The 25,130-nt window shown below is 41.7% G+C and overlaps 5 protein-coding genes across 9 annotated transcripts in view; 3 read left to right on the plus strand and 2 right to left on the minus strand.

Moving 5' to 3' along the window:
* morn2 (MORN repeat containing 2) overlaps positions 1–332 on the minus strand; it is a 1,858-nt gene extending 1,526 nt beyond the window's left edge. Inside the window, exon 1 of one of the 3 annotated variants that reach the window (XM_032505194.1) lies at positions 60–332. In XM_032505194.1, coding sequence (XP_032361085.1) covers positions 60–66 — 7 coding nt within the window. In that variant the 5' untranslated portion in view covers positions 67–332. The remainder of the gene's footprint in view (positions 1–59) is intronic. The other 2 variants (XM_032505193.1, XM_032505196.1) reach the window with 2 other exon arrangements.
* dhx57 (DEAH (Asp-Glu-Ala-Asp/His) box polypeptide 57) lies at positions 308–10,724 on the plus strand. 2 transcript variants are annotated; one of them, XM_032505161.1, is made up of 25 exons: positions 308–563; positions 1,158–1,191; positions 1,291–1,491; positions 1,604–1,933; positions 2,083–2,286; positions 2,450–3,348; positions 3,457–3,641; positions 3,756–3,877; positions 4,224–4,419; positions 4,642–4,766; positions 4,944–5,077; positions 5,192–5,246; positions 5,401–5,609; positions 5,724–5,840; positions 5,938–6,034; positions 6,326–6,499; positions 6,676–6,876; positions 7,148–7,424; positions 7,614–7,709; positions 7,910–7,993; positions 8,098–8,235; positions 8,353–8,427; positions 8,541–8,675; positions 8,759–8,959; positions 9,709–9,852. In XM_032505161.1, exons 3-25 carry the CDS (start codon positions 1,295–1,297, stop codon positions 9,850–9,852), a joined length of 4,395 nt encoding a protein of 1,464 aa, XP_032361052.1. In that variant the 5' UTR covers positions 308–563; positions 1,158–1,191; positions 1,291–1,294. The 2 variants fall into 2 exon arrangements, with proteins under 2 accessions (XP_032361052.1, XP_032361051.1); XM_032505160.1 differs by lacking the exons at positions 308–563; positions 1,158–1,191 and having other exon boundaries at positions 1,368–1,491; positions 9,709–10,724.
* Positions 10,725–10,738: 14 nt separating this feature from the next.
* Positions 10,739–11,737, plus strand: smkr1 (small lysine rich protein 1). The gene is made up of 3 exons (XM_032505197.1): positions 10,739–11,027; positions 11,186–11,239; positions 11,341–11,737. The coding sequence occupies exons 2-3, from the start codon at positions 11,237–11,239 to the stop codon at positions 11,596–11,598; spliced, it is 261 nt and encodes an 86-aa protein (XP_032361088.1). The 5' UTR covers positions 10,739–11,027; positions 11,186–11,236; the 3' UTR covers positions 11,599–11,737.
* A 102-nt stretch (positions 11,738–11,839) lies between these two features.
* Positions 11,840–13,326, minus strand: stmp1 (short transmembrane mitochondrial protein 1). The gene is made up of 3 exons (XM_032505198.1): positions 13,130–13,326; positions 12,877–12,930; positions 11,840–12,428 (listed from the first exon to the last, which is right to left on the minus strand). Exons 1-3 carry the CDS (start codon positions 13,142–13,144, stop codon positions 12,357–12,359), a joined length of 141 nt encoding a protein of 46 aa, XP_032361089.1. The 5' UTR covers positions 13,145–13,326; the 3' UTR covers positions 11,840–12,356.
* Positions 13,327–13,378: 52 nt separating this feature from the next.
* On the plus strand, positions 13,379–25,059 carry LOC116673074 (dynamin-1-like protein). Of its 2 annotated transcripts, XM_032505169.1 has the most exons (19): positions 13,379–13,614; positions 14,030–14,171; positions 14,724–14,770; positions 14,855–14,926; positions 16,121–16,207; positions 16,575–16,737; positions 16,932–17,052; positions 17,471–17,602; positions 17,864–18,070; positions 18,284–18,404; positions 18,591–18,746; positions 18,919–19,008; positions 19,143–19,235; positions 19,911–19,964; positions 20,279–20,359; positions 22,340–22,471; positions 22,558–22,667; positions 24,037–24,196; positions 24,289–25,059. In XM_032505169.1, exons 1-19 carry the CDS (start codon positions 13,513–13,515, stop codon positions 24,343–24,345), a joined length of 2,127 nt encoding a protein of 708 aa, XP_032361060.1. In that variant the 5' UTR covers positions 13,379–13,512; the 3' UTR covers positions 24,346–25,059. The 2 variants fall into 2 exon arrangements, with proteins under 2 accessions (XP_032361060.1, XP_032361061.1); XM_032505170.1 differs by lacking the exon at positions 20,279–20,359.
* Positions 25,060–25,130: the final 71 nt, after the last annotated feature.

Below are 25,130 nucleotides of genomic sequence, written 5' to 3' on the forward strand. Positions count from 1 at the left end.
TGTGTCTGTGTGTGTGTGTGTGTGTGTTGGGTGTTAGAAACTTCACAATCACACCGCACCAGACATCCGTGACAGACAGCTTCCCCCAGCAGTTGTCAAAGTCGACAGGAAACGCTGTGTATCGGCAAATTTATGAAATGTGAAAAGTCAAACAACTCTAAAAAGTTGTGAAAATGACACAAGGAAACTTCGTGGTATTTTTGTTTACTAAATCACCCTAAAAGAAACAGTCTTCCTAGCTAGCTAGCTAACGCTACTCTAAAACAAGCAGTCAGTCAGCTCTCTGTTGCACAAGCAGCTTGCCTCGACGCAAACTGAAGTTGCCATAGTTACAAGAATGGGTGCAGCTTTTTCTTATTGCTTTTTTTAAGTTAGCGTTACTCTGTTAAAAATTTAGTTTCCCCTTGAAATATGTCACATTTTATCTAAATGAAAAAATACATATATTGTTTAAAACAATATATTTATCAAACCTTACCAAAAACCGGAAGAGAAACTTTGAACTCTGAGCTTTGACCAATGAAAGAGATGCAAGCGACCGGTGACCAGAACAACTTTTTCAGGTTTGTTCGTACTTGTTTTAAGTTTAGCTAAGTATTTAAAGTCCTTTTGTCCATACATGTATGGCATTCTCAAGCATTTAAACCTCTGGACTTGACTTGTGAGAAAGCTGCTAGCATAGTTTGTTAAAATCGGAAGTGAGCTTGCTAGCTACCTGTTAGCTTGTTAGCTAGCTGAAGCTTGATTCACTTTACAGACTGACGTGCCAGACTAACAACACAATACCATGTTATTGCTGATATCAGCTGTATTATGTTCATTTGTAACTTGTAAACAAAAACACACTGTCAGCCAGCCCGGCGTGGAGTTTAATGACCAGCGCCAGGGTTGGGGTTGTAAGTCTGCATGCATCTGTTTGATTGCATAATTGTAGCCACCAGCGCTGTGTCTCCTTGCTCGCACTTAAACTGAAGTGGCACAACGAGCCGCCCCACAGCAATGTGCGAGTCTGTGGACTACAGTGGATGTACAGTAGCTGCTTGCTCTGCCTGGGTTCGCAACTAGCAGCTCTCTCTGCGTATCCAGGTTTTTCTTTATATTTCTAAGAGGGCTGAAGTGATTTATTCAAGTTATGAATTTTATGTCTCTCTTTACAGATTGGTTGCTGCTATGAAAGGACACTAATTTAAGGTGAGTTCGGCTGTGTATCTTAAGCAATACATGGTATGTCGGTGCTGACTGCTAAAACATCTGATATGGTAAAGAAACTGTTCATGTATGTTTTAACAGAGAAATGAATGCAAGGAGAAGAGGTGGGAAGCCAAACAGAGGAGGGGGAAAGTTTAACAAGTCAAAAGGTGGTGGTGGTGGTGGTGGTGGTGGTGGTGGTGGTGGTGGAGGAGGAGGAGGTGGAAGTAAGAAAGCCGGAGCTGGTTGCTGGGATGACGGTGATGATTTCAGCCTTGAATTTGGACCCTCTCGCCCCAGCAGGTATACATTTAAATTGAAGGATTTAAACGTTTCACAGTGTGCTCATTTCCTCCTTTAACCTCATCTCATCTGTTCCTCCTCTCTCCCCCTGTTTACCTGGCTTTGCCTCCAGACCTGGCAGAGGACGGGGTGCCGGAAGCCGTGGTGGTGGTGGTCGTGGCCGTGGCCGTGCTGTTGGCCGTGGTGGCGGTAGGGATGTAGGTCAAGGAAGGGGAGGTAGAGATCGAGACAGGGATGGCAGAAGCGATGGGAAAAACAGCAGTGGCAAGGCTCTCCCTAGGTCCCTGGCAAGGACACGAACAAGCCCAATGTCGGGTGACAGCATCAGGCCGGAGATGAGCACCATGCCCTTGCAGAAAATCTTCATGACTAATGAGAACCAAGAACAACTCAAGGAGCTGTTGCGGAATCTGCAGAACCAGGACTTTGATGAGCCATATGAGTAAGTATATTCTACTAAATATAAGTCAAATATGCTGCATCCTTATATCGGTTGAAAAGAGACTAATTGGACTGCTAGAAAATATTTTGATTAAGTGATATTGTTCTACTGCAAGTCTACATGAACTCATTACATCCTCTCTGCCTTAGTGTATCTGGTTCCGATTATTCGGGAGGAGGAGAAGATGAGGAGGAATTTGATGAGTTGGACCACCGAGACGAAGGCCAGTTTTGGGCCACTAATGATGAGCCTGTGGCGAGGGCAGAGAGCCCAGCATATGAGACAGAGTCTGATGACGACCGGCCCACCCCTGAACCTGTCATATCCCTGTTTGCTATAGGAAAACTCTGCAGGTGATGTACAGATTTGTTCATTTTGTAGTTGACAGTTATCTTGCATTTGATCCAAAGCTGGTGTTTTTGCTGCTGTACTGTCAGGAACCTACAAAATGAATGTTGGTGAATACTTCCCTTGTCTCATAGCCCTTTTGTTTTCCTATATTTTTTCTTTGTGTAGGTATGGGTTTGACAGGGAGCGCAGCAAGCAAGCATTAAAGTCTGTTGGAGGGGAATTCGGGGCCACTCTGGAACAGCTCCTCCTCCAGGTTTTCAGGGAGCGATATGGCCAGAAAGCAGTTTCTCCTGATGGCCTGGAAGGGGTGCCTATGGATGAGTGTTTGAGCCAGCGACAGGAGGAAGCTCTGGCTCTAACCGCTATTTATGGTGAGCGCTTTGGTGAGCGCATTGCTAATACAGTCTGGACAGTAACCCTAGACCTCTCATTCCTCTCAGACATAGCTGCCAAGAATGGTAGGCAAGTCGGGAGTCGAGGTGGCGGAGGAGCAGTTAACATCCGAGATGTCTGCCGATTCTACTTGAAAGGACAGGGCTGCAGGTTTGGGGACAAATGCAAGTTTAAGCACCATCTCCCCACTAAAGGGAGATCTGGGGCTGGTTCCCCAGACCTGGACGGCCCTAGCCAGCCTGGCTTTAGCAGCTATTCTCCTCCTGAGTATGAGCTCGAGGTCCGTTTCCCCAAAGGAAACCGTTACCCATTTCAGGCACCAGTAGTCGCCTTCAGCACCACCGACGAGTCTTTCGGGGCAGCAGGGAGGATCATCTTGACTGAAAGATTGTTTGGAGAAGCATTGGCCGCAGCAAAGAGCAACGAGCCTGTTGTTTACACCCTTATCACCTTATGTGAAGACGAATCTACCGTGAAGGAACTGCTGGCTGTTAGTCATCACAAATACAGCACGCCACCGCCTGTTGTAGTGCCTCCTCCACCCTCTCTTGCTGTGGCTAAGAGTGTGAGGAGCAATGCTTCTGAGGAAAGCAAGAGTAGTAGTACAAATAGTAGTAATCATACCATCAGCAAAAGGGCTGCTCCACCTACCAACCAGAGACCTGTAGATCGTGAGTCAACAGTTATTTACTTTATATTATTTACTCTCCCTATTTGCACCAAAAAATGTAGAGCTCAACAGTGTATATGAGTTTAAATCCAACCTCTTATCTTTGAAGTGAAAGAAACCGAAGAGGCAGAGGAGCTGGATGAGAGGGAGGACGACGATGAGAGTGAGTCTGTTCCAGTTGAGACTGAAAGTTATGTCAATCTAAGGAAGAGAATGGTCACTAAACACAACCTGAAGATAGACAACCTACTGAAAGAAAATGGCAAGCTGTGTCGAGAGTTTAAGAAGAAACAGGTAAAAGAAGACTGTAATTAATTAAGAAATAACATATTTACATTGTATCTTACTCTATATCATCTCTTATGTGATATGTATTTTTAATGTTGTTCTATCCTCCCGTTCACCCAGTCATCCGGGCGTTTCAGGTCCATGTTAGAGCAGAGGAAGAAACTGCCGGCTTGGCAAGAAAGAGAAAACATCCTCGACCTGCTGGACCAGTGCCAGGTGCTGGTTGTCAGCGGGATGACAGGGTGGGTCACACAGGACAGCATGAAGTGTTGCCATTCACAAAGACAGAATTGGGCAAAAATGTGATCTATACAAATGTGGTTTGGTTATAGACAATGGTCTATGGAAAATGTGAAGTGCCTTCATATATTTCTAACTTGACTGTCAAGTCAATATCAAGTGACTTAATCCACATTTTATACCCTCTTGATGTGATACTTAAAATTATGGCTTTATTTTAATAACTCTGACACTTTCCTTTCATGTTGTTTGAAAACAATTGCACGAACATTCTTTTCGTGCCCTTTTCCCATTTGCACACATATATAAGCGCAGCCTATTTATACCTTTCTGTGCCTGTCTATGCAGGTGCGGTAAGACCACGCAGATCCCTCAGTTCATTCTGGACGCCTCGTTAAATGGTCCAGCGGAGCAGGTGGTCAACATCATCTGTACTCAGCCACGCCGCATCTCTGCCATCTCTGTGGCCCAGAGAGTGGCACAGGAGCGGGCAGAGTGTCTGGGCAACTCTGTGGGCTACCAGATCCGCCTGGAGAGTGTTAGGGTACGGGCACGTTTGACTACATCTAGAACGCCGGATTTCAAGCCATCAGCTTTAATGGCCTAGAATAGGACATACATATGTTCCATTGTTTTTAATTGCTCTTTAATGTTTTTATATAAAGCACTTTTAATTGCCTTGTTGCTGAAATGTGCTATATATAATGCTGCTATTACAAAATAATGAGCTCTACCTCTCGTATCACTGACTACTCTCTTTTTTCAGACGTCGGCCACCAGACTTCTCTACTGCACCACAGGTGTGTTACTTAGGAGACTGGAGGGCGAGGCAGACCTCAAAGGCATCACGCACGTCATTGTGGATGAGGTTCACGAGCGAACGGAGGAGAGGTGAGACTATGCAGATCACTGCGCATATGGTACAGAAAGTGTGCATTCAGTCTCATCTTCATGCATTCTGAGCTGTCATTTTATTGCTTTAGGAATTTAGTCAAACTAAATCCTTTCTTTTCTGTAGCTGGTTTCTTGGTCACTGTCCGTTTCTCTATTTCATCTTCTCCCTGCCAGTGACTTCCTGCTGTTAGTATTAAAAGACCTGATTATGCAAAGGCCAGACCTGAAGATCATTCTAATGAGTGCCACACTTAATGCCAAACTCTTCTCTGAGTATTTCTACGACTGTCCCACTGTCCACATTCCAGGTAATTAGTCACTGTGGTATCTGTTTAAAGGATGTGCATATTACTTGATCAACCTCATTCCATAGATTCTTTTTTTTTTTTCTTCCCCCACTCAGTAAATTTCTCTCATTTCAGGGCGTACTTTTCCCGTTGACCAGTTTTTTCTTGAAGATGCCATCGACAGAACTCGGTAACTACATCCTTCTTCACTCATTTAATATTAAAATCAAACTCGGCTGATGAATATACTTTTAATCGCAATAAATGTGTAAGGGTGTAGTTAACTTTTAGTTTTTCTGCACTGTCTCAGTTGTTAACTCAAGTCAATATTATTTATTTTCCAGGTATGCCATTGAGGATGGCAGCCCTTACATGCGCTCAGGGAAACAGAATTCGTCTTCCACAAGTGGACGAGGGAGAGAGCAAAGGGACATGGTGGACGACTTGGGTGATGACATGTGGAACTTCATGTCTCTCTGTAAGAAGGACTTTGTCAAAGACTCGATTCCAGACCAGCAGCTCAGCCTGCAGGATCTCACGGTCAGATACAAAGGTGAGTGAAGAACAAGTATCATAAAGTGCAATGATCTGTTTTCTGGGTTAAACTGTTACATCCAAATGAACTGATAATGCATAAATGTTACATTTTGTTTTGCTGTTGATGCAGATACTAAGAAGTCTGTGCTAAAGACTATTGCTGCAATGGACCTGGACAAGATCAACATGGACCTGGTGGAGAGCCTGCTGGAATGGATTGTCGATGGAAAACATAACTACCCTCCAGGTAAGAACTGCCCATGTATACTGGAAGTGAATTCAAGACTCTAAATTGTGGACTTAAAATTATGTTAGTTATGTAACCTTTTGTTTTCTGTATCCAGGTGCGGTGCTTGTGTTTCTGCCAGGCCTGGCTGAGATCAAGATGCTGTACGAGCAGCTCAAGTCCAACAGAATGTTCAACAACCGGGGAGCAAACAGGTCTGTGTCTAAACCTGTGTGTGCTTACAGCAACTTCAACTCTTGATGCCTTAAAACCAAAAAAAGTAGAACATCTTTAGTTGACTACAGGACTTTAACAAATGCACTCTATTATGAGTGCTCTGTTTCATACTTTTCTACTGGGGCTTAAAATCATGTAAAGTCATCAGTTTTTTTAATAGATTGGTACTTGGCAGGTGTGTGCTATTGGTATGAAACTTTTTGTTACCAAATATGTAAACACTTTACTTGTCAAATGCAAACCTATGTGGATGTGTTTTCCCTTCTTAGATGTGAGGTGTACCCACTCCACTCATCCTTGTCCAATGAGGAGCAGCAGGCAGTTTTCAGCCGGCCCCCAGAGGGTGTCACAAAGATTATCATCTCCACCAACATTGCTGAGACCTCTGTAACTATTGACGACGTGGTATATGTCATCGACTCTGGCAAGATGAAGGAGAAAAGGTAACCTCATGCTTAGCTTAAGTGAACAGATATTATGTTGATTCTTTGGATGACTGATTTGTACCACAATTTTGTTGCCACACACAAAAGGCATACTGTAGTTTTGAAATCTGCTTATATATCTGATTTGACAGGGATAGTGTTGCAGAATCTACAATTCTTGGTTATATTTTCAGGTACGATGCGACTAAAAGCATGGAGAGCCTGGAGGACTCGTGGGTTTCTCGGGCCAACGCTCTGCAGAGGAAGGGTCGAGCAGGTCGCGTTGCCTCGGGGGTCTGCTTCCACCTCTTCACCAGCCACTGCTTCCAACACCAGCTGGCTGAGCAACAGCTGCCTGAGATCCAAAGAGTGCCTCTCGAGCAGCTCTGCCTCCGGTACATCAACCTGTTTGGTCTTTGCAAAATGCCAACCTGCATTTATTTCGGTCACTGTAAATGCAAACCATAGCAGTTTATGTATGATATTGCTAGTAGGATTTATGCTTGGAAGTGGAGGGGAAACTGGTTTATTGAGAAGAATCACTAGGACAATGGCGAGAGGGTCTTCTCTCTAAATAGGCTTTACCTGTAGCACCATGTTGGATTTTAGAATATGCAAAACCATAAATCCCCATGCTGGTATTTGCCATTTCCCCCTTTCCAACAGAATCAAGATCCTGGATGTGTTTGCAGATCGGATGCTGGATTCTGTGTTCTCTCGGCTCATCGAGCCCCCGGCTATGGGAAGCTTGGATGCAGCCAAGCAGCGCCTGCGGGACCTTGGAGCTCTAACCGCAGATGAGAAACTGACCCCGCTGGGCTACCACCTGGCCTGCCTGCCCGTCGACGTGCGCATTGGGAAACTCATGCTGTTTGGTGCCATCTTTCGCTGCCTTGACCCAGCACTCACCATCGCTGCCAGTCTGGCCTTCAAGTCACCATTTGTAAGACACCGCTTGCATAATATGTGTCACTCCTTGGCATCACAATGCTGATATAATGTCCTTAATCGTTTGATCTTTATGATTATTTTTTAACAAAGAAAAAACAACATAATGATTAATATTAATCAAGAAGTGTCTTCTTCTTCTTCTTCTATAGAAATACTTTCTATATTTGGTCCTGTTTTTCAGGTGTCTCCATGGGATAAGCGGGAAGAAGCCAATGAGAAGAAACTGGCCTTTGCCCTGGCCAGTAGTGACCATCTGGCTTTGTTACAAGCATACAAGGTACTGATTGGACTTTTCTTTGTGGGAAAATGACACAAAAATAGTATTTATACAGTATCAGTCAAAGGTTTGGACACACTTTCTCATTCAAGTGAGTGTTGAATTGTGTCCAAACTTTTGACTGCTAGTGTACGTATAAATGTTGAAATAGCGTTTCAATGATCAAATGATAGATGTGAGAAATGTTTCTTCTGTTGAAGGGATGGTGCTGTGCTGCAAAGAATGGCCACCAGGCCGGCTTTCGTTACTGCAGGGAGAACTTCCTGTCTTGGCGGGGCTTACAGGTGAGGCAGTGCTGTCTGAAGTGCCTAATCTATTCTCTTCTACATTCTTCCCGCCGCCGCTGAGTCATACATTTCTTTAAAAATGTCTGTTGTGACCTGTGCAGGAGATCGCCAGTCTGAAGAGGCAGTTTGCTGAGCTGCTGTCGGACATTGGCTTCATCAAAGAGGGACTGAGGGCCAGGGTTATAGAGCGCATGTCCTCTAAAGGCACTGATGGTGTTGTGGAGGCCACTGGCCCCGAGGTAACACATACACCCACACACTTATTTTAATCTGCTTCTAAGCACATAGATACTCAACAATCTAACCTTAGTCTTAAATAGATTCTGATAATAATGATAAATGTCATTCCTTTCCAGGCTAATCTGAACTCCGAAAACATCCGGCTGATGTCCGCCATGCTTTGTGCTGCCCTCTATCCCAATGTGGTCCAGGTGTATATTAATTATTCCTTTCATCGGAATAAGAAACTGAAACTAGTGTAGAAAATACAATGTGTGCTATCTCTACTAGGTTTCACACTCCTGCGTGTGATCCTTTGTTCCAGGTACGAGCTCCTCAGGGGAATTACAAGATGACCAGCAAAGGAGCGATGAAGATGCAGCCCAAAGCCAACGAGCTCCGCTTCATGACCAAGGACGATGGCTGCGTCCACGTGCACCCCTCCTCTGTCAACTACACTGTGAGATAAAAAGGAAAAAGATGTGGTCTTGCATTCAACAGCTGATTAGTGACAACCCCTTGAGACTGTTCTTTGTGCCCCAGGTTCGCCACTACACCAGCCCTTACCTAGTTTACCACGAGAAGGTGAAGACAAGCCGCATCTTCATCAGGGACTGCAGCATGGTGTCCGTCTACCCGCTGGTGCTATTTGGAGGCGGGCAGGTCAACATGGAGCTGCACAAGGGAGAGTTCATCATCTCCCTCGACGACGGATGGATCCGATTTGCTGCCGCTTCTCATCAGGTCAGAGATAAGAGATTTAATAGTTTAAAATTACATAAACAAAGCTGTTTGGACTTTATTAGCGCATATCCCTTAAGTGTTTTGTGAAAAAAGTAGTCTATGTCCACGACATTCCACTTCCGGGATTGCTCCGGTGCCTCCGGAAATTCCGCCGGGTGTCCCTCTTTAACGGCTGGATGTTACCTTCTGCTTTCTTTGTGTTGGAATTTTAAACTCTGCTGGATTCATGAGGACTATGGTTAACTGCTCCTCAGATCTCTGCAGGGTAAATCCAGACAGCTAGACTATCTGTTTAATCTGAGTTTTCTATTGCACTACTAAAACAACCTTTGAACGGACACATGTTCCTCTCCGAGGCTATTTTGCATTGGGAAAATTAGTGCCACCCATGATGATTGTGAGTGGTTGAAAGACTTGGCAATAAACCAGAGCACGTTTTGCTCTCAGCCCAGAATGCTGTGTGGACTAGCCAGACCTTCCTAGTCACAGTGATATTTTGATGATAACTAAGCATGGCTCAAACCTTTGTGAGGGATGATGTTGTAAGAAGTTTTACGAGGACTCTGAAGAAAACAGTCACATATGTTGTCACATATAATAGTAATAAACATAATAATAATCAAAATGGCATTATACATTGTGTCTTCTGTTACGTTGTCTGTATTCATAGACATTAAAAGAGGGTTATATGAATTCAATTTGGATAAATGATTATTAATGCTAAAAATACAAATATGTGTGTTCCCCAGGTGGCAGAGCTGGTGAAAGAGCTGCGCTGGGAGCTGGACCAGCTGTTGGAGGACAAAATCAGGAGTCCGAGCATGGACCTGTGTAGCTGCCCCCGTGGCTCCCGCATCATCCACATGATAGTCCAACTCATTTCTACACAGTAGCTCTTAACGCCCCCTTCTGAGCTTTTTTGTCACTCTCAAGGGCTTAACCACATGGAGCTCTGCGATCAAAATTTTGTCTGCTCCTGCATCCCCGCTACAGTGATTTTCATACTGTCCTCCATTTTTTAGGGAAGTTGGGCCCAAAACCCCTGAAACTGGTTATATTTTGTGTTGTCTCTATCAGACAGAGGAGCAGAATAGATACTGTACTTGAAGTAAGGTCTTCTAGTTGAAGTGCTGCTGCCACCTGACACTTACACAGGTATTAGTTTACATGAAAAACAAAGCTATTGTGTTGCTGCACTGGAGGGGTTTTAAAGCAATTTTTGCCTTCAAAAATAAATTTTGGCTCTATGCAGGTGATCTACAAACCTCCAGCTTTGTTTTGCAGGAATAAAACATTTCTTGCTATTTTTACAAGTCTAATTTTGACACTTAAAATGCAGCACTAGAAAAGCTTGTTTTTTGATGCCATACTACTACTGTATGTGCAGTAATCTGGCACAGTAAATGAATTGAAATGAATTGAATTGGATGTCAATATAATTTGTACACAGTGCATTTTTATTTTGGGTTGTGTCACGCTCACAACTGAAGTTTCTTGGGTCCATATTGGATTTCTTATACTCAGTGACTGCATACTTGTTATATTATTTATTATTTGTGTTTTTTCGCATGAATAAGAGATCCAAGACCTTCGTCATTGTATTAGGCTGTTTTACATTCACTGAATGTATATGTTACAGTGATGTCAAAACTACACTTTCACAATGTAAATGCAAGGGCTTTTTAAATTGGGAGAATTTGGTGAAAATTGCTAAATGATTTGAAAGCGTATTGTCTTGGTGATAAATTTCACTGCACTAAAAAAAATAAAAACCTGCAAAAATAGCTGGCTGTTGGCTTTTATTTGAATTATAACATTCAATTCTTACCATTTAGCGCTTGCCTCTTGCACTCCTCTCTTGTTAAGCTTTGGATTGTATGTGAAGCCTAGCTACGTCTTGGATGCAACAAAGATTTTATAGGCTTGGAGAGGCCCACCCCTTCAGTCATGAGTGAGTCTGATCTGTTTCTACGACAACAGGACATAAACAAATGGGGTATCACTATCACCACTAACACCAGTTGAAGCCAGTCAGTTGCCATTTACAACAGTGCCAAGTCCACAACTGGTAAGCTATAAGTATATATATTTTTAATTTGTGACAATTTCAAGCGCTGAAGCTGTTTTGAGAAAGCACTTTATGTACTGTCTAGCAATTAAATCGTCTGGAAAAATGAAACTACTGTTAATTATAGCATTCTTCTGTACATGCATCTCATTTTACAGATGGGTAAATAATCTCTCATCCTATTGGAAGGGAGCTTAAAATCGTACACCATGGTAAATAATGCTTAACAATACAGACTATCCACACTATTTAATATAGTCAAAGTAGAAGAATCACACCTAAATGGACTAAACCACTTGTATTTTCTTCAAAGCCCACCAAATCCAGGAAATCAAGGTCCCACATTTCAAGCCCCGCCAAGAAGAGTGGGAGTCAAAAAGCACCCCAAAAGACGTCCTCTAGTGCCAAATCCCCCAAGACAGAGGTGGACATTCTCAGCCCAGCAGCCATGGAGAACGTCTACTACATTTCTCACAATGCAGTGGATTGTCTGGTGTTCAGGGGCTTTGGGTGGCAAAATTCAAATAAAAAGAAAAAAAAGAAGGGAACAAAACGGAAGAAGAAAAAGTAAATTATCATTTTTGCCAAACAAAAGTAAATTTCCCCTCTCTTCGGTTAAAATGTGTTTAAATATGAAATAAAAATAAAGTTTTTAATACCTTGCTGATGGCCCCATCTGGTGGACACATTTTTCAAAATACAGCAGTGGAACCAGTGCAATGCAGATGTTTTGTTTTTCTTCAACAAATTCATACAAGAAAGGAACATTGTGCCAGGAAATCTTAATTGAAAAACATGAAGCAAAGACTTTAAAAATTATAAACGGCAACTTTATTGTAAGCTGAATGATTCAAAACTGTTTGCATGAATGTCAAAATTTGGCAATTATTGATACACTGGAAGCTTATAGAATACAACAGAGAAGAGAGCAATTGCATGCTCTATTAATATTCACTTTAGAGAACATTCTATGCACCTAATGTGAAGATAATAAAAACGGGTGTAGGTTAAAACACCCCAGTGCATCCTAAAAAAGGACAGCCAACAGTGCCGTGATACGTGACTTTTAAGTGATCCCATTAGTCAGTTGTAATGTTCTTTAAATCCAGTCTTTGCACAATTTATCTTATAAAAATAGGCTACGATGAGAACATGCCTATAAAACTAAGGAAAGAAACTAATACAGTTCCAGGCACTGTTGATATTCTCATACATATTTTACCATATCAGTCTGTTTATCAAATGTACACTCATTGTACCACAACACTGTAGAATAAATAGTTTCTTCAGAGGGCATCTGTTCTTGCTTGTGACATGGTCCCGCTTCGCTCACTCTGGGGGCTTCTTTTTGGCCTCCACGTCTTTCTTGAAGGCTTCGATTTTCTTGGCTAAGTTGGGAACCTAGAGAAAAAAAAAAAACAGTGCTGTCAATACAATATGATGCACATATACAGTTGCCAGTTTATTAGGTACATCTGGCTCAAACTAATGCAGTCTATTGCAACAGTCCTGCTATAAATCCTTTACCTACATAAAAAGGTTATAATGGTGAGTTGTTGTTGCAACTGGCTTAGAGAGGTTTAAGACGTTTAAGACTTTAAGACGTATTTTGTTCTACTGAGAGGTGTTCCTAATAAGTCAGACAAGTGTAAACTGTATATGAATATAGCCTTATGATGGGTCATAAGGTGGAATCCTCAAACTCTCTAAAACAGTTTCAACTAAAACTTCATGAAGATATGCGGGGGGGGGGGGGGGTTCGGCGAAGGGCGTGGTAGAGATGGGTCAGTATGATAAGCAGATAACTCGTTGAATTCCAATTATGAATGTTTGTAAAAAAAAAACTTACCTCATAGTTTTGAGCCAGATACATCCCCACAACATTTCCCAAGGTAAAGCCGGCCTGGAAGACAAACAACACACGTCATTTAAGGCCAGGATTACTGACTTACATCTCCTAAATTTCAGAGACTTTCAATTAACACCGTCAAGATTTTGAGAGCAAGTTTTGCTGAAATGTTAGCTAACGTTAGGCTAGTTTCGCATCTCTTAGCATCCTGGTAAACGTCGATGTCATGCATGATAACGTCGGTTTAACTCACCAGGAACTGTAGCATGGTGGAATAACGAATAGTTGGCAACAGCAGACGGACTTACTAACATAAAGTCAGGCAGTAGCTAAAGTAAAGGTTAGAGCAAGGAAATCAACCAATCTCACGAAGCTAGTCCGTCTTCAACAGTATGTATACGCATGCGCGAGAGAACGCGTTGTTTTCAGAGGACCGGTACTGTAGTCTTTTACTCTGCCTGAGCTGTCCTTGTTCCGAGCTGTTCCCCATTGGAGAACTACAACTCCCAACACCATACAAAGTCTCGTCAATGCAATGGGTGTTATTGCAATGGTGGTGTCGGTGGGACATTGAATGACTTTGGCTCCATCGAAAATATCTAGTTATATTATTAATTTGATCAGTAAACCGCGAGCATGGAGGCTCTTATCCCCGTAATAAACAAGCTCCAAGATGTATTCAACACAGTGGGAGCGGATATCATACACCTGCCGCAGATAGCAGTGGTGGGGACTCAGGTAAAATGCTTTGCCTGTGTGTGCACTTCTGTGATACAGCTGCTGTCATGCTAGCTAGATAACCGGGCTTTACCATATTGCACGCATAGTTACCGATAACATTATTAGAATAAACATCTAATATTAATACATATTCAGATACTAAAATGTGTTGAGGCTACACAGAGACCCAGGCATTTCTGCTAAAAGCCCACTTTTAGGTTGGACTGCTGCAAAATCTCATTTGCAAAGTCTGCAGTGAAGTCTATTTTGATCGTTTTCAGTGCTATTTTAAGAGCCTCATATACACACTAACCACTGTTAGCCAAAACCAGGCCATTGCTGGACCTGGTGTCGTGTTAAATCAGAAAGTAGATGTAGTCTTTGGTTCATCCCTCATCTAACTCACGTGTCTCCCTGTGTTTTGTGTCTCCAGAGCAGTGGGAAGAGCTCAGTGCTGGAAAGCCTGGTGGGCAGGGACCTGCTGCCCCGTGGGACTGGTATCGTAACCAGGCGACCTCTCATCCTCCAACTGGTCAATGTAGATCCTGGAGATGCAAGAAAAAATGATGACAGTGGTAAACACCGAAATCCTTTTAATCTCAGCAGTGTTTCACCCACTAATTAGTCCACTGTTTTCTTTGGATTTTGCCTCAATCATTGCATATGCTTTCTGTTTTCTTGCTATAAATCATCATACATTTCAAGTTCTTTATGCTAATAAACACACATGTAGGGAACAGATCTATTGTTTTCTGTGTGCAGCTTGACAGAAAGTCCTATAAATTGCTGGTGCTCAGTGTACAAGCACCAGGTTTAAATTTTCTGTCACTGTGTTTCTAATTATTTTCAGATGCTAAGGAGTGAAAAAGCACTGTGCCTTCACATAAAGGTGCATTGTACAGGTGTCTTCACATTCAATAACCTAGATTATCCTCTTATAGTTCTGCTCCCTCCTCCTCAAAGCCACCACTGTAACTGTGGTCAGGTGTCAATCCTTATGTTAGCCTTGCATTTCTTAGCCTTGGTAGTTGTCTTTGAGGTTGTAACACCTGTTTTTTTTTTTCTTCCTTTTTTTGAGAATGCTATGCTATAACTGTAACCCACACTGTTTTTATTATGTGTCACAGGCAGGGAAGGTGACGAGTGGGGCAAGTTTCTGCACACAAAAAATCAGGTATTAACTTCAGGATACAAAATATTTAATTGATACGCTTGACCCTTGCTTGTCTTCATGTTATTTATTTTGTTCTTTTTGCAGATCTTCACAGATTTTGAAGAAATCAGGCAAGAAATTGAAAATGAAACAGCACGAATATCAGGCAATAATAAGGTGAGACATGAATGGAAGATGGAGGGGTTTACATCTATACTGTTAAATCCAGAACTCAAAATGTTTGGGCACAGGCATTGCTGTTGATGGGAACCAAATCTATAATGCATATTATCCTCCAAAAACGTGTCTAGTAGTAAATTCAGTTTGCTTATAATCTCATTAAGATATGTTAAGTGAAGTTTCGTGACTAACACATAATATGTGTAGAGAATTAAAATAATTTAGACGCAATGAGATGAAAGCATACGTAATCTTGCATTCCCAGACCCTCCTCCACTGGTGAGAGCACACAGCATTCCGGGATGGGAGAAAAACATGCTCTGGTTAATTGGCATTTCTTTAAACCAATCACAATCGTCTTGGGCGGCGCTAAGAGCCACACAGAAAACGGCGCCTCTGCAAAATAGCTTCGGGAAGGAACTTGTTTTGGTGGAACGTATACGTTCAAAGGTTGTTTTAGATGTGCAACAGAAAACTCAGATTAGCTGGCTGTCTGGATTTACCCCGCAGAGATCTGTAGAGCAGTTAACCATAGTCCTCAGAAATCCACCGGAGTTTAAAATTCCAACACAAAGAAAGCGGGAGGTAACGTACATCGTACGAAATGAAAGAAATCTGGCGGAATTTTTGGCACCTAAATAATCCTGGAATTGGAACGTCGTGGATATAGACTAAAGCATACACTTGATTTATATATGAGCTAAGAAAACTATGTTTGACAGTACAGCTTATACACCATGTTTATCAAATTTGAGCCCACAGTGGAACATTTTAATTACTAATTATTATAGCAACATTTTTTGGCATGTAGCTTAGGGCTACTGGGGCTGGAAGTGTTTGGCAATGCTTCTAGAAAGCTGAAAGGAGGGCAAACTTTATGTTATTTACATGGCCATCTCCACATACATAGCTAAAAAAACAACCTGAGAGAGAACTGGATGCTCAGCTCTGTGGTATGGAACACTAATAAACGGCATAAACAGCGCTATAGCAGTGTCAAAAAAAGCAACATGAGGGTTTAAATATTACCTATAATAATAATAATAATAATAATAATATTAATAATAACAATAATAATATCAGATTGTAGTCTGCCAAACGGCTTTTTTGTAGAAACATATTTGATATTTCTATATATATATATTTTCTGTGAAACGGTGCTATGTCTTTTTTCTTCTCGTCCCTCTGCAGGGGATCAGCGATGAGCCCATTCATCTGAAGATATTTTCTCCTCACGTTGTCAACCTCACGCTGGTGGATCTGCCGGGAATTACTAAGGTGACACATGCTATACTTCCTACTCCCTAAGACAAGACTTTGATCATCTCGTACCCCTGGGGGCATTTGCTATATTGCTATACTACACCTATACCCCCCCACACACACACTAAAACACGATATACCACATAGACCTGGTCACGGTGTTAATTTCATCCTCTGGTCAATGCTTTTGTGTATTCGATAGGGAATTTGTAACTCTTTCTTGATTCTTCTAAACCAAGTGCTGTCAAAGCCAGAGTGTATGCAGGCTTTGATTCTGCCCTCATTATTCCCCCTCCCCACTCCCCTCTGGTTGAACATGTGTTAAAGTAGTGTCTAATGAATCAAATTGAGATTTTCTTTTAATTGGTATTGTCCCCTCCAGGTGCCCGTGGGTGATCAGCCTAATGACATCGAGGTTCAGATAAAGGATCTAATCCTGAAGCACATCTCCAACCCCAACTGCATCATCCTGGCTGTCACTGCGGCTAACACAGACATGGCCACCTCAGAGGCCCTCAAGGTGGCCCGGGAGGTCGACCCCGATGGTAAAAAAAAACAAAAAAAAAAACACATAACCAACCATAATCATAATCTAACTGCTTTTAGTGTGAATCAACTTTTTATTGGCTGACTTTTCACCATTAATTGTGACAAAAACAGTAAATGGTAAAATGATGACTAATCTTAATAAAAACTATATTTGTGATATTGATCTTTGTGAATGAATGTGACTGGACAGGCAGGAGGACACTGGCTGTGGTAACCAAGCTGGACCTGATGGACGCCGGCACTGACGCTATGGATGTACTGATGGGCCGAGTCATTCCTGTCAAACTGGGCCTCATCGGAGTAGTCAACAGGTCTGGAAAGCTATATTTACCACACTGAATATACTAAATTATCCATTATTCATAATAGAGATGAGTGCGTAATGATAGCGATGAGAGGCTCAACAAAGATGAGTGTACTTTAATACATATTAAGGCTGGCATATCAATTTCAAATTATCAATTGTTTGTGATTTAATGTGTAAAAGGAATACATTGGGGGATTATAAAAAATTACTCCCTGCTCAAAATCCATTATCATTCAGTTCAGTTTAATGCACAATCACATTCATACATAATACATACATATGTCCTACAATCAGGATGTACTACATTAGGCAGCAGAAGATATGATATATTGAAAGATATAAGTCCAAATGTCCTCAAATTTATTTTAAATACCCTTTATTGCCCAGGACTAATTTTTGGTGTATCGCATTTAAATGTTTAGGAGCCAGCTGGACATCAACAATAAAAAGTCTGTGGCCGATGCCATTCGTGACGAACATGCTTTCCTGCAGAAGAAGTATCCCTCTCTCGCCAACAGAAACGGAACCAAATACCTGGCCAGAACCCTTAACAGGTAAACATGATTATAAATACTATGTTAAAAACTGAGAATAAGATGCAACACACACATAAAGCATAGATATGGATGTAACATTTTACCAGGAAACATTTAAGTTACGTCAGCAACGGCCAGAAGCAGTTATTAATAACAGCCATCAGAGACAGTCTTTTATGCAGACAATAGATGTTTAGCTTGGCAAATCACAGCTCAGAATATAATATGACATATGTGCATAAAAGCTGAACCCTCTGCCCTTTACTTCCATAATGGCAGGTTACTGATGCATCACATCCGAGACTGCCTCCCTGAGCTGAAGACACGGATCAACGTCCTGGCAGCTCAGTATCAGTCCCTGCTCAGCAGCTATGGCGAACCTGTGGAAGACCAAAGTGCCACCTTGCTCCAGCTCATCACCAAGTTTGCCACAGAATACTGCAACACCATAGAGGGCACAGCCAAATACATAGAGACAGCAGAGCTGTGAGTACCTGCGCCGATCCTCCGCTCAGCCACAGGGGGATGCTGTTGATCCAGCGCAGTGAAAATGAGCAAAACAACTGCATTGGTTTCATCATTTTCAGTGATACAACTTATGAGTTGAGGCACGCACAGTGTCTTTGAAGGAAGAGCTGACAGGAGAGTAGGCCTCGGGGTTCACATCACAGCTAATATACCCCCGCTGCTTTTTTTCAGGTGCGGTGGGGCCCGAATTTGTTACATATTCCATGAGACTTTTGGCAGAACATTGGAGTCTGTGGATCCTTTGGGAGGACTCAGCACCATAGACATCCTAACAGCCATAAGGAACGCAACAGTGAGTGTTGCTGCATTATCCCGTGAACGTGACATTACATTAGGGGCACTGACGTTTATCATGTAATTGTAAGTTCAGTGAGCTATCGCAAAACAACAGAAACACGTTTTATCTGTAACATACAGTCCATTCTGTTACTCTGGGTAATAATTGCTAACCTGCAGCGCCCTCTTCCCCCTACGCCAGGGCCCACGTCCGTCCCTGTTTGTACCTGAGATTTCCTTCGAGCTGTTGGTGAAGAAACAGGTGAAACGCCTGGAGGAGCCCAGTTTGCGCTGCGTGGAGCTGGTCCACGAGGAGATGCAGAGGATCATCCAGCACTGCAGCAACTACAGCACACAGGTAATGAGGTTTGCTTACTTCTTCGCGGGTATTGATCTTTTCCTCACACACACACACACACACACACACACACACACACACACACACACACACACACACACACACACACACACACACACAGACACAGGCACACGCACACACATTCATATTGATAATGTTTTGTCCTCTGCAGGAGCTGCAGAGATTTCCCAAGCTGCATGAGGCCATTGTGGAAGTAGTCACTTGCCTCCTGAGGAAGAGACTGCCAATCACCAATGAGATGGTACCATCACATTCATCTTATTTTGCCTTTGTGCTTTCACAGCCTGCAGACATTATCTTTGCGGTTGCAGGGTTTAATAATAAGATGAATCAGAGCATTTGCATAACTGACGTTGTTGTCTCTTATTGTCATAGGTGCATAACTTGGTTGCAATAGAGCTGGCCTACATCAACACCAAACATCCCGACTTTGCAGATGCCTGTGGGGTCATGAATAATAATATAGAGGTCTGTTTTCGTATCAAAATACTCTAATACATACATTTTTCTGGTAGAATAAAGAAAGAAAGGGCATGAACCTGATATTGCTTATTTGTAGGCTTGAGGATATGGATTCATATATTTAAATTTTAAAAATATTTAAATGCCATTAAATCAGAATTTATAGAAACAAACAGAAGCTGAAATATTTAACTACCTAATTGTTTAATGTAGCCAATATAAAGTAATAATTTCAATTTATACAATTATTAAAAACCTGATTTTGAGTTTTTGTGTCAAATATATATTTAAAATAAAAACTGTATTCAAGTTGAATTTTTAGATCACAAATCAATTGAATTTAACCAATTTAAACATTCAGCTTTTCAAATATTTGACTCTTGAATTTGACTTCTGGATTTCTTTTAAAAGGGGAATCTAAACCACCAAGTTCACAAATTAGAGTTCACAAATAGGCATTCAGCTTCTTATAGGATTTAAGTTAATACGGCACTTATTTGCTTCCATAGAATGTCAAGAAATATTATGCCATTAGCCTGTTAGTCTTCTTTAAGAAGGAGGTTAACTTCAGTATGAGTTCTTAAGTGAATTAAATAACATACTTTACTTGGATGTGTTGACGTTTTTGTCATTTTGACAAAACAATCATTTGTACTAACACGTGTTGTTGTGTATTTGTAGGAGCAAAGGAGAAACAGGATGAGGGAGCTGCCCACTGCCGTGCCCAGGGATAAGGTAGAAGAAACAACTTTATTTTTAATTATAAAAACAGTAAATCATGTGTTCTAATATTTGGTGGCAATCTGCGGCGTGTGCCCTGTTAATCACTCATGGCACTACAGGATGAAGATCTGTGAACCGAATGCCTCGGATAGTTTCCATCGAGGAATTTTATCCCTCATCTCCTTAGAAAGTCTACTCTCCTCCCCTCAAATGACTGGTGATTGCCAAACTCCTTTTCTCCGTCTCTCCACATTTCTTCTCAGTGTTTTTTTTTCCTCTCTCTCTCTCTCTCTCTCTCTCCATTCCTGCTCTCATATTTCTGCTAGTCTGTTGGCAAAGGCCCGGCTGGTCCAACTGTGGTTTCTGGCGAGCCTTCTGCGTCTGGAGCAGACATGGATGGTGCCAAGGTGGGCACTTGCGCAGCTCGCTGGCTCTGTACGGGGCTCTGATGGATTGATGGATTGATGGATTGATGGATTGATGGATGGATGAATGGATGAATGGATGGATGAGCATAGGCTGCTGGCATGCTCTCTGATCTTTGTCTGCTGATGCCATGCTCTTGTTTTGCTCTCCCTCAGCCTGTGTGCACTAACAACCATTAACTGTAAATTCTCTGTCCCCAGAAAATGCCTTCCTCTTCCTCTGTCTCCTTTTCCAACCTCTTAACACTTTGGTTGCCCTTTGTTTATTTGTACTGAGTTTATAGTAGTTATGTGTTAGTGGAAGTTCTACCACTGTGCATCATCTACCCAAGCCTGTAAGGGACCGGTTGGTATATATGGAATGGGCCACTAGAGGAAAATAGGGGAGGTCACATGGTTTTTTATTCTTTGTTGAGAGGAGCATCACTCAACTTTTGTATTCATGAAAACAGCAAAATTTCAAAGTGGCTTATTTGGTGCAGACTTTTCCATGTAGCTCCATGTAGCCCTCTCAGTCTCGGCCCACCCCATTGCTAGCAGATGGGTCCTTCCCTGTTTAGTCAGCCAAACAATTTGAGCTGTAGCTTTGTAGAGACTGTGCGATTTCCCAAACTGAATAAATCTCGCCCGCACATATAAACACAAAACTGCTTTGCTAGTTCCATCATGTTGTAACTAAGACATCTGCTGAAAAAATAATTTTATTCATTAGCGTGATTGCCTTACTGTTTAGTTCAAAAACATAGAAAACACCAACGTACGAAAACATAGAGGACCAGACACAAACTTTTATTTTGAAAAGTTGAAGCTCGCAGCTGGGAGGGCATGAGACGGGAGGTCTCCAGGCTGCAGCCATACCCGACTCAACCTGACTCACCAAACAGAAGGCATCAATAGATAGTTGGGGAGGGTAATGCCTTTTTCTCCCCAATCATTTTAGAATGTATTATTGGCAAAGGGAGCGTCAAGTCTTTTTTGATTAAAGGCCCCAAAACTCCTCCAGTAGCCTCTTAAATAAAAAACTAACCCTAAGAGTCCCTAAGAGCATATTTTAGGACTTTTTTTTTTAAATATTTGTTTAATATTTCAACAAATATTGAATGGATTGCCAAGAAATTTTGGTCATGGTCCGAGAGGAAAATTCAAGGATCACCAAAGCAAGTAGGTTTTGTCCTACTTGCTTTGGTGATCCTTGAATTTTCCTCTCGTGCCACCATGAAGTTGACATTTGTGTTTTTTGTGAAATGTCTCAACAACAATTGGTACAGCCATGCATGTTCCCCTCGAGATGAATTGTAATACCTTTTAAACCCCTTAATTATTCATCTACTGCCATTATCAGGTGAAACATTTTAATTTGTCCAATTCTTTAGTTTATGACTAAATATCTGTAAAACTGACAGTCCCGCCAGCCTCTGCTGTACTTTGTGTTCAATGCTAATTGGCAAATGTTAGCTTATTGTACCTGCTTTACACTAGCATGTTAGCATTGTCATTGTGAGAATGTAAGCATGCTGATGTTAGCATTTAGCTCAAAGCCCCATTGTGAAATAGGATGTTTCAAAGCCGTAGCATGGCTGTTGACTTTCTTTTGTTTTACTGCATTGCCTATCATGTATTGTCTAGCTATGTATAGCTGTTGCATTAATAGTTAAGGTAACTTACTTTCTCTGAGCATTGGAGGGGTATTTCCAATTTCCACTCCGAAACAAAGACATTTACGCTGTCAGTGGCTGCATTATGCTTGCTTTTGAATATTTATTTACTTTCAATTTCCTATAATTAATTATTGTGTACATGCCCGTGTTTCATTTGAACCGGTCATGGTTATTATGCTCCATTCCTTAACCATCCTCTCCCTGTGAATTCTAATGACAACAGAAGGGTGCTGTTCTTATCATTTGGTGGCCTGTGAGGTGTGATGACTGTTGAACTTCAGTTTTCGTGTTCCTGGCTCCTCAGGCTTCAGCAACAGGACCCCAGGGTGATCAGGACGGCACAGGGAACTGGAGGGGGATGCTGAAGAAAGGAGAGGAAGCCCCCGGCTCTGGACCTGGAAGCCCCCTTAAAGGAGTTGTCAATCTGCTTGATGTGGTAACTAAACTTAAGCCTATCACCATGCCACATTATAAAGATGCCAGCACTTTTCAGTGAAAAAACATTTCTGTTTTTCCCTTAAGCCTGTGCCGGTTTCCAGGAAACTGTCGTCACGTGAGCAGCGGGACTGTGAGGTCATCGAGCGCCTCATCAAGTCCTACTTCCTAATCGTTCGCAAGAATATCCAGGACAGGTAAGTTAGCTAGCGCCTCTTTAAATTCTACGATTTTCTCTATTTTGTATTGTAAACAAATCCCATGAAAAGACTAAGACCAACAATGAATTTACTAACTGTGTAGCCAAGGCTGATGTAGTTTATTCCTCTGTACCATAGAGCTCCATTAGTGTCCTAAAACTAAATAAGAACTAAATAAAATTAACACACCAATTGGTTATTTTCTGATGCAAGATTCAAATAGGGAAAAAATACAAAAAACCTGGCGAATAATCTCCCCTGGCGTTTAAAATACCACTTCCGACCACCAGGTGACAGTAACGCATGTGGCCTAGCTACAGAAATAGATTGTCTTGAATGATTACCTGTAAAAGAAGAAGAAAAACATCTGTGACATGTGTCCACTGAGTTCATGAGTTAGTTAACTATATTTTGATTCTTTAAAATGAATTAGACAGAATTACAGTTAGCAACTTCTTTAAAAACCTCCATGTGATGTATTAGTAGGCCGTTGTGTCTGCGTTTTGCATGCTGCACGACGCAGATACAGTGTTGTCATTTCTGGCCAGAATTAGATGGGTCAATGTCGGCTGGTAGATTTCCGCTAGAGCCTTTCTCTGAGCATATTGTGTGATAATTATTATTATGTTTGCTCTGTTGGCTTGGCTATCAAAACAAAAAAAGGTGCACCAGAGAACTCAAGTGTTGAAATATACATGGCTATTTTTGCGATAATTATAAAACAGCCAAACTTGGTTGGAGCACGCTGTCTCGTTATGACATCATCAAACATTACATACATTTGAATGTGCACTGTAGTTTATTTTGAATCAATACCACATAAATCCTGCTGCCGTCAATATTCACATCTGCATCTAATGTAAATAGTCCCCAGAAAAATGCAGTATTTACTCCTGTTTGAGTAACATTTGCCATACGGTGTAGGGACCAGTTGTTGTGGGAAATTACTCAGCCTTTTTTAAAAGAATGAACTCTATTTAAAAACTGTTTTTAAAGATGAATTATCAGTAGGAACCAAGATGCTTGGGGCTTGGAGTCATAGACAGAATAGGGAAGACAGAAAGTATTAAGAGACAAATAACCAATTTTGTTGTTGATATTTTAATGAAATTATTTACAATAAGAAATATAAGATACCACATTTAATTTTTTTGCCACATTGTTGGAGTGTAGGGCCCTCTAGAGCCCAATATGGATAAATGTATTGTATTTAACTAATAGCTTGTACTTCGACAGCTTAATACTTCAACGGGCATGACCACCTGGTGGGTCAAACTCGACCCCCTCCATCTGGAGGACATCACCAGGCCATCTTGCTTTCTTGTTCTCAACCATCTGTTTGCTCTGTTTCCTCTCTCCCTCGCAGTGTGCCGAAGGCAGTGATGCACTTCCTGGTCAACCATGTGAAGGACAGCCTCCAGAGCGAGCTTGTTGGCCAGCTGTATAAATCTGGCCTCCTCAACGACCTGCTGACTGAATCAGAGGACATGGCCCAGCGGCGCAAGGAGGCCGCAGACATGCTACAGGTAACACACTCCCACCTTGTGGTGTCTAGCTCTCCACGATGAATTGAGGTTCCTTTATAAGCCATTTCATTGTTTCTTTATCTTGTCCACAGGCGTTGCAAAAAGCTAGCCAGGTGATCGCTGAGATCAGGGAAACACATATGTGGTGAAAAGTCAACACAGGGAGCTGAATCTGCTGAGCTGATCTGCCATCTCCACGTCATGCTAGGGACTGACGCTTTATGCACTCATGTCTGAACAAGTTTAGATTTGTAACTATGAAAATGCACTGTCTTGATCCCTGCTCAAAGGAGGTATATTGGCTACACACTCTACCTGAAAGAAATGTACGTAACTGTTTATTTAAACTATGTGTTGTTGTATGGAATACATGAAAATGCATTACTTATTTTGCTAAGGTTAACAATAAGATTTTGTGCAGCCAAAGGAAACTTTTACTTTTCATTTTTAAACAAACAGACTGTAGTTAACCAGTATGAAAATGAAAAAAGTTCCATCAATCAATCTTGTTAGGAGTAACTGTGTCTGGAACCATATAAGTCATAGTGTAACGATAAGGCAGGGATTAGAATTCAAATACACTAGTTGCAGCAAATGTTAGTCCTCTTGCCTATGTACAGTTCATACTCATCAACTTTATTTTTTGCACTGTTGTCAATACATTGTACTGTATAGAAAGTCCATCATCCCGACACTGCATTGCCATCAGAATATTTGTGTGATTGTGTGGAAAATGTTTCAGATTGCTGCAGTAAGTCGTACTATTATATACATATTAATGCCTACATGTGAAATTTATGGTGCACTGTGGTTCTTTGTGTATGGTTCCCAGAAGAACAAATAGAGGTATTATATTGCCAGTTAAATGACCTGGATTTATTTGCTTTTAAACTGAGGGGATTGGTCGAATTTAAGAGGAACATGTCCACTAGTT

Source organism: Etheostoma spectabile, chromosome 23 (genome assembly GCF_008692095.1).
Source record: "Etheostoma spectabile isolate EspeVRDwgs_2016 chromosome 23, UIUC_Espe_1.0, whole genome shotgun sequence".
Classification (NCBI taxonomy): Eukaryota; Metazoa; Chordata; class Actinopteri; order Perciformes; family Percidae; genus Etheostoma; species Etheostoma spectabile.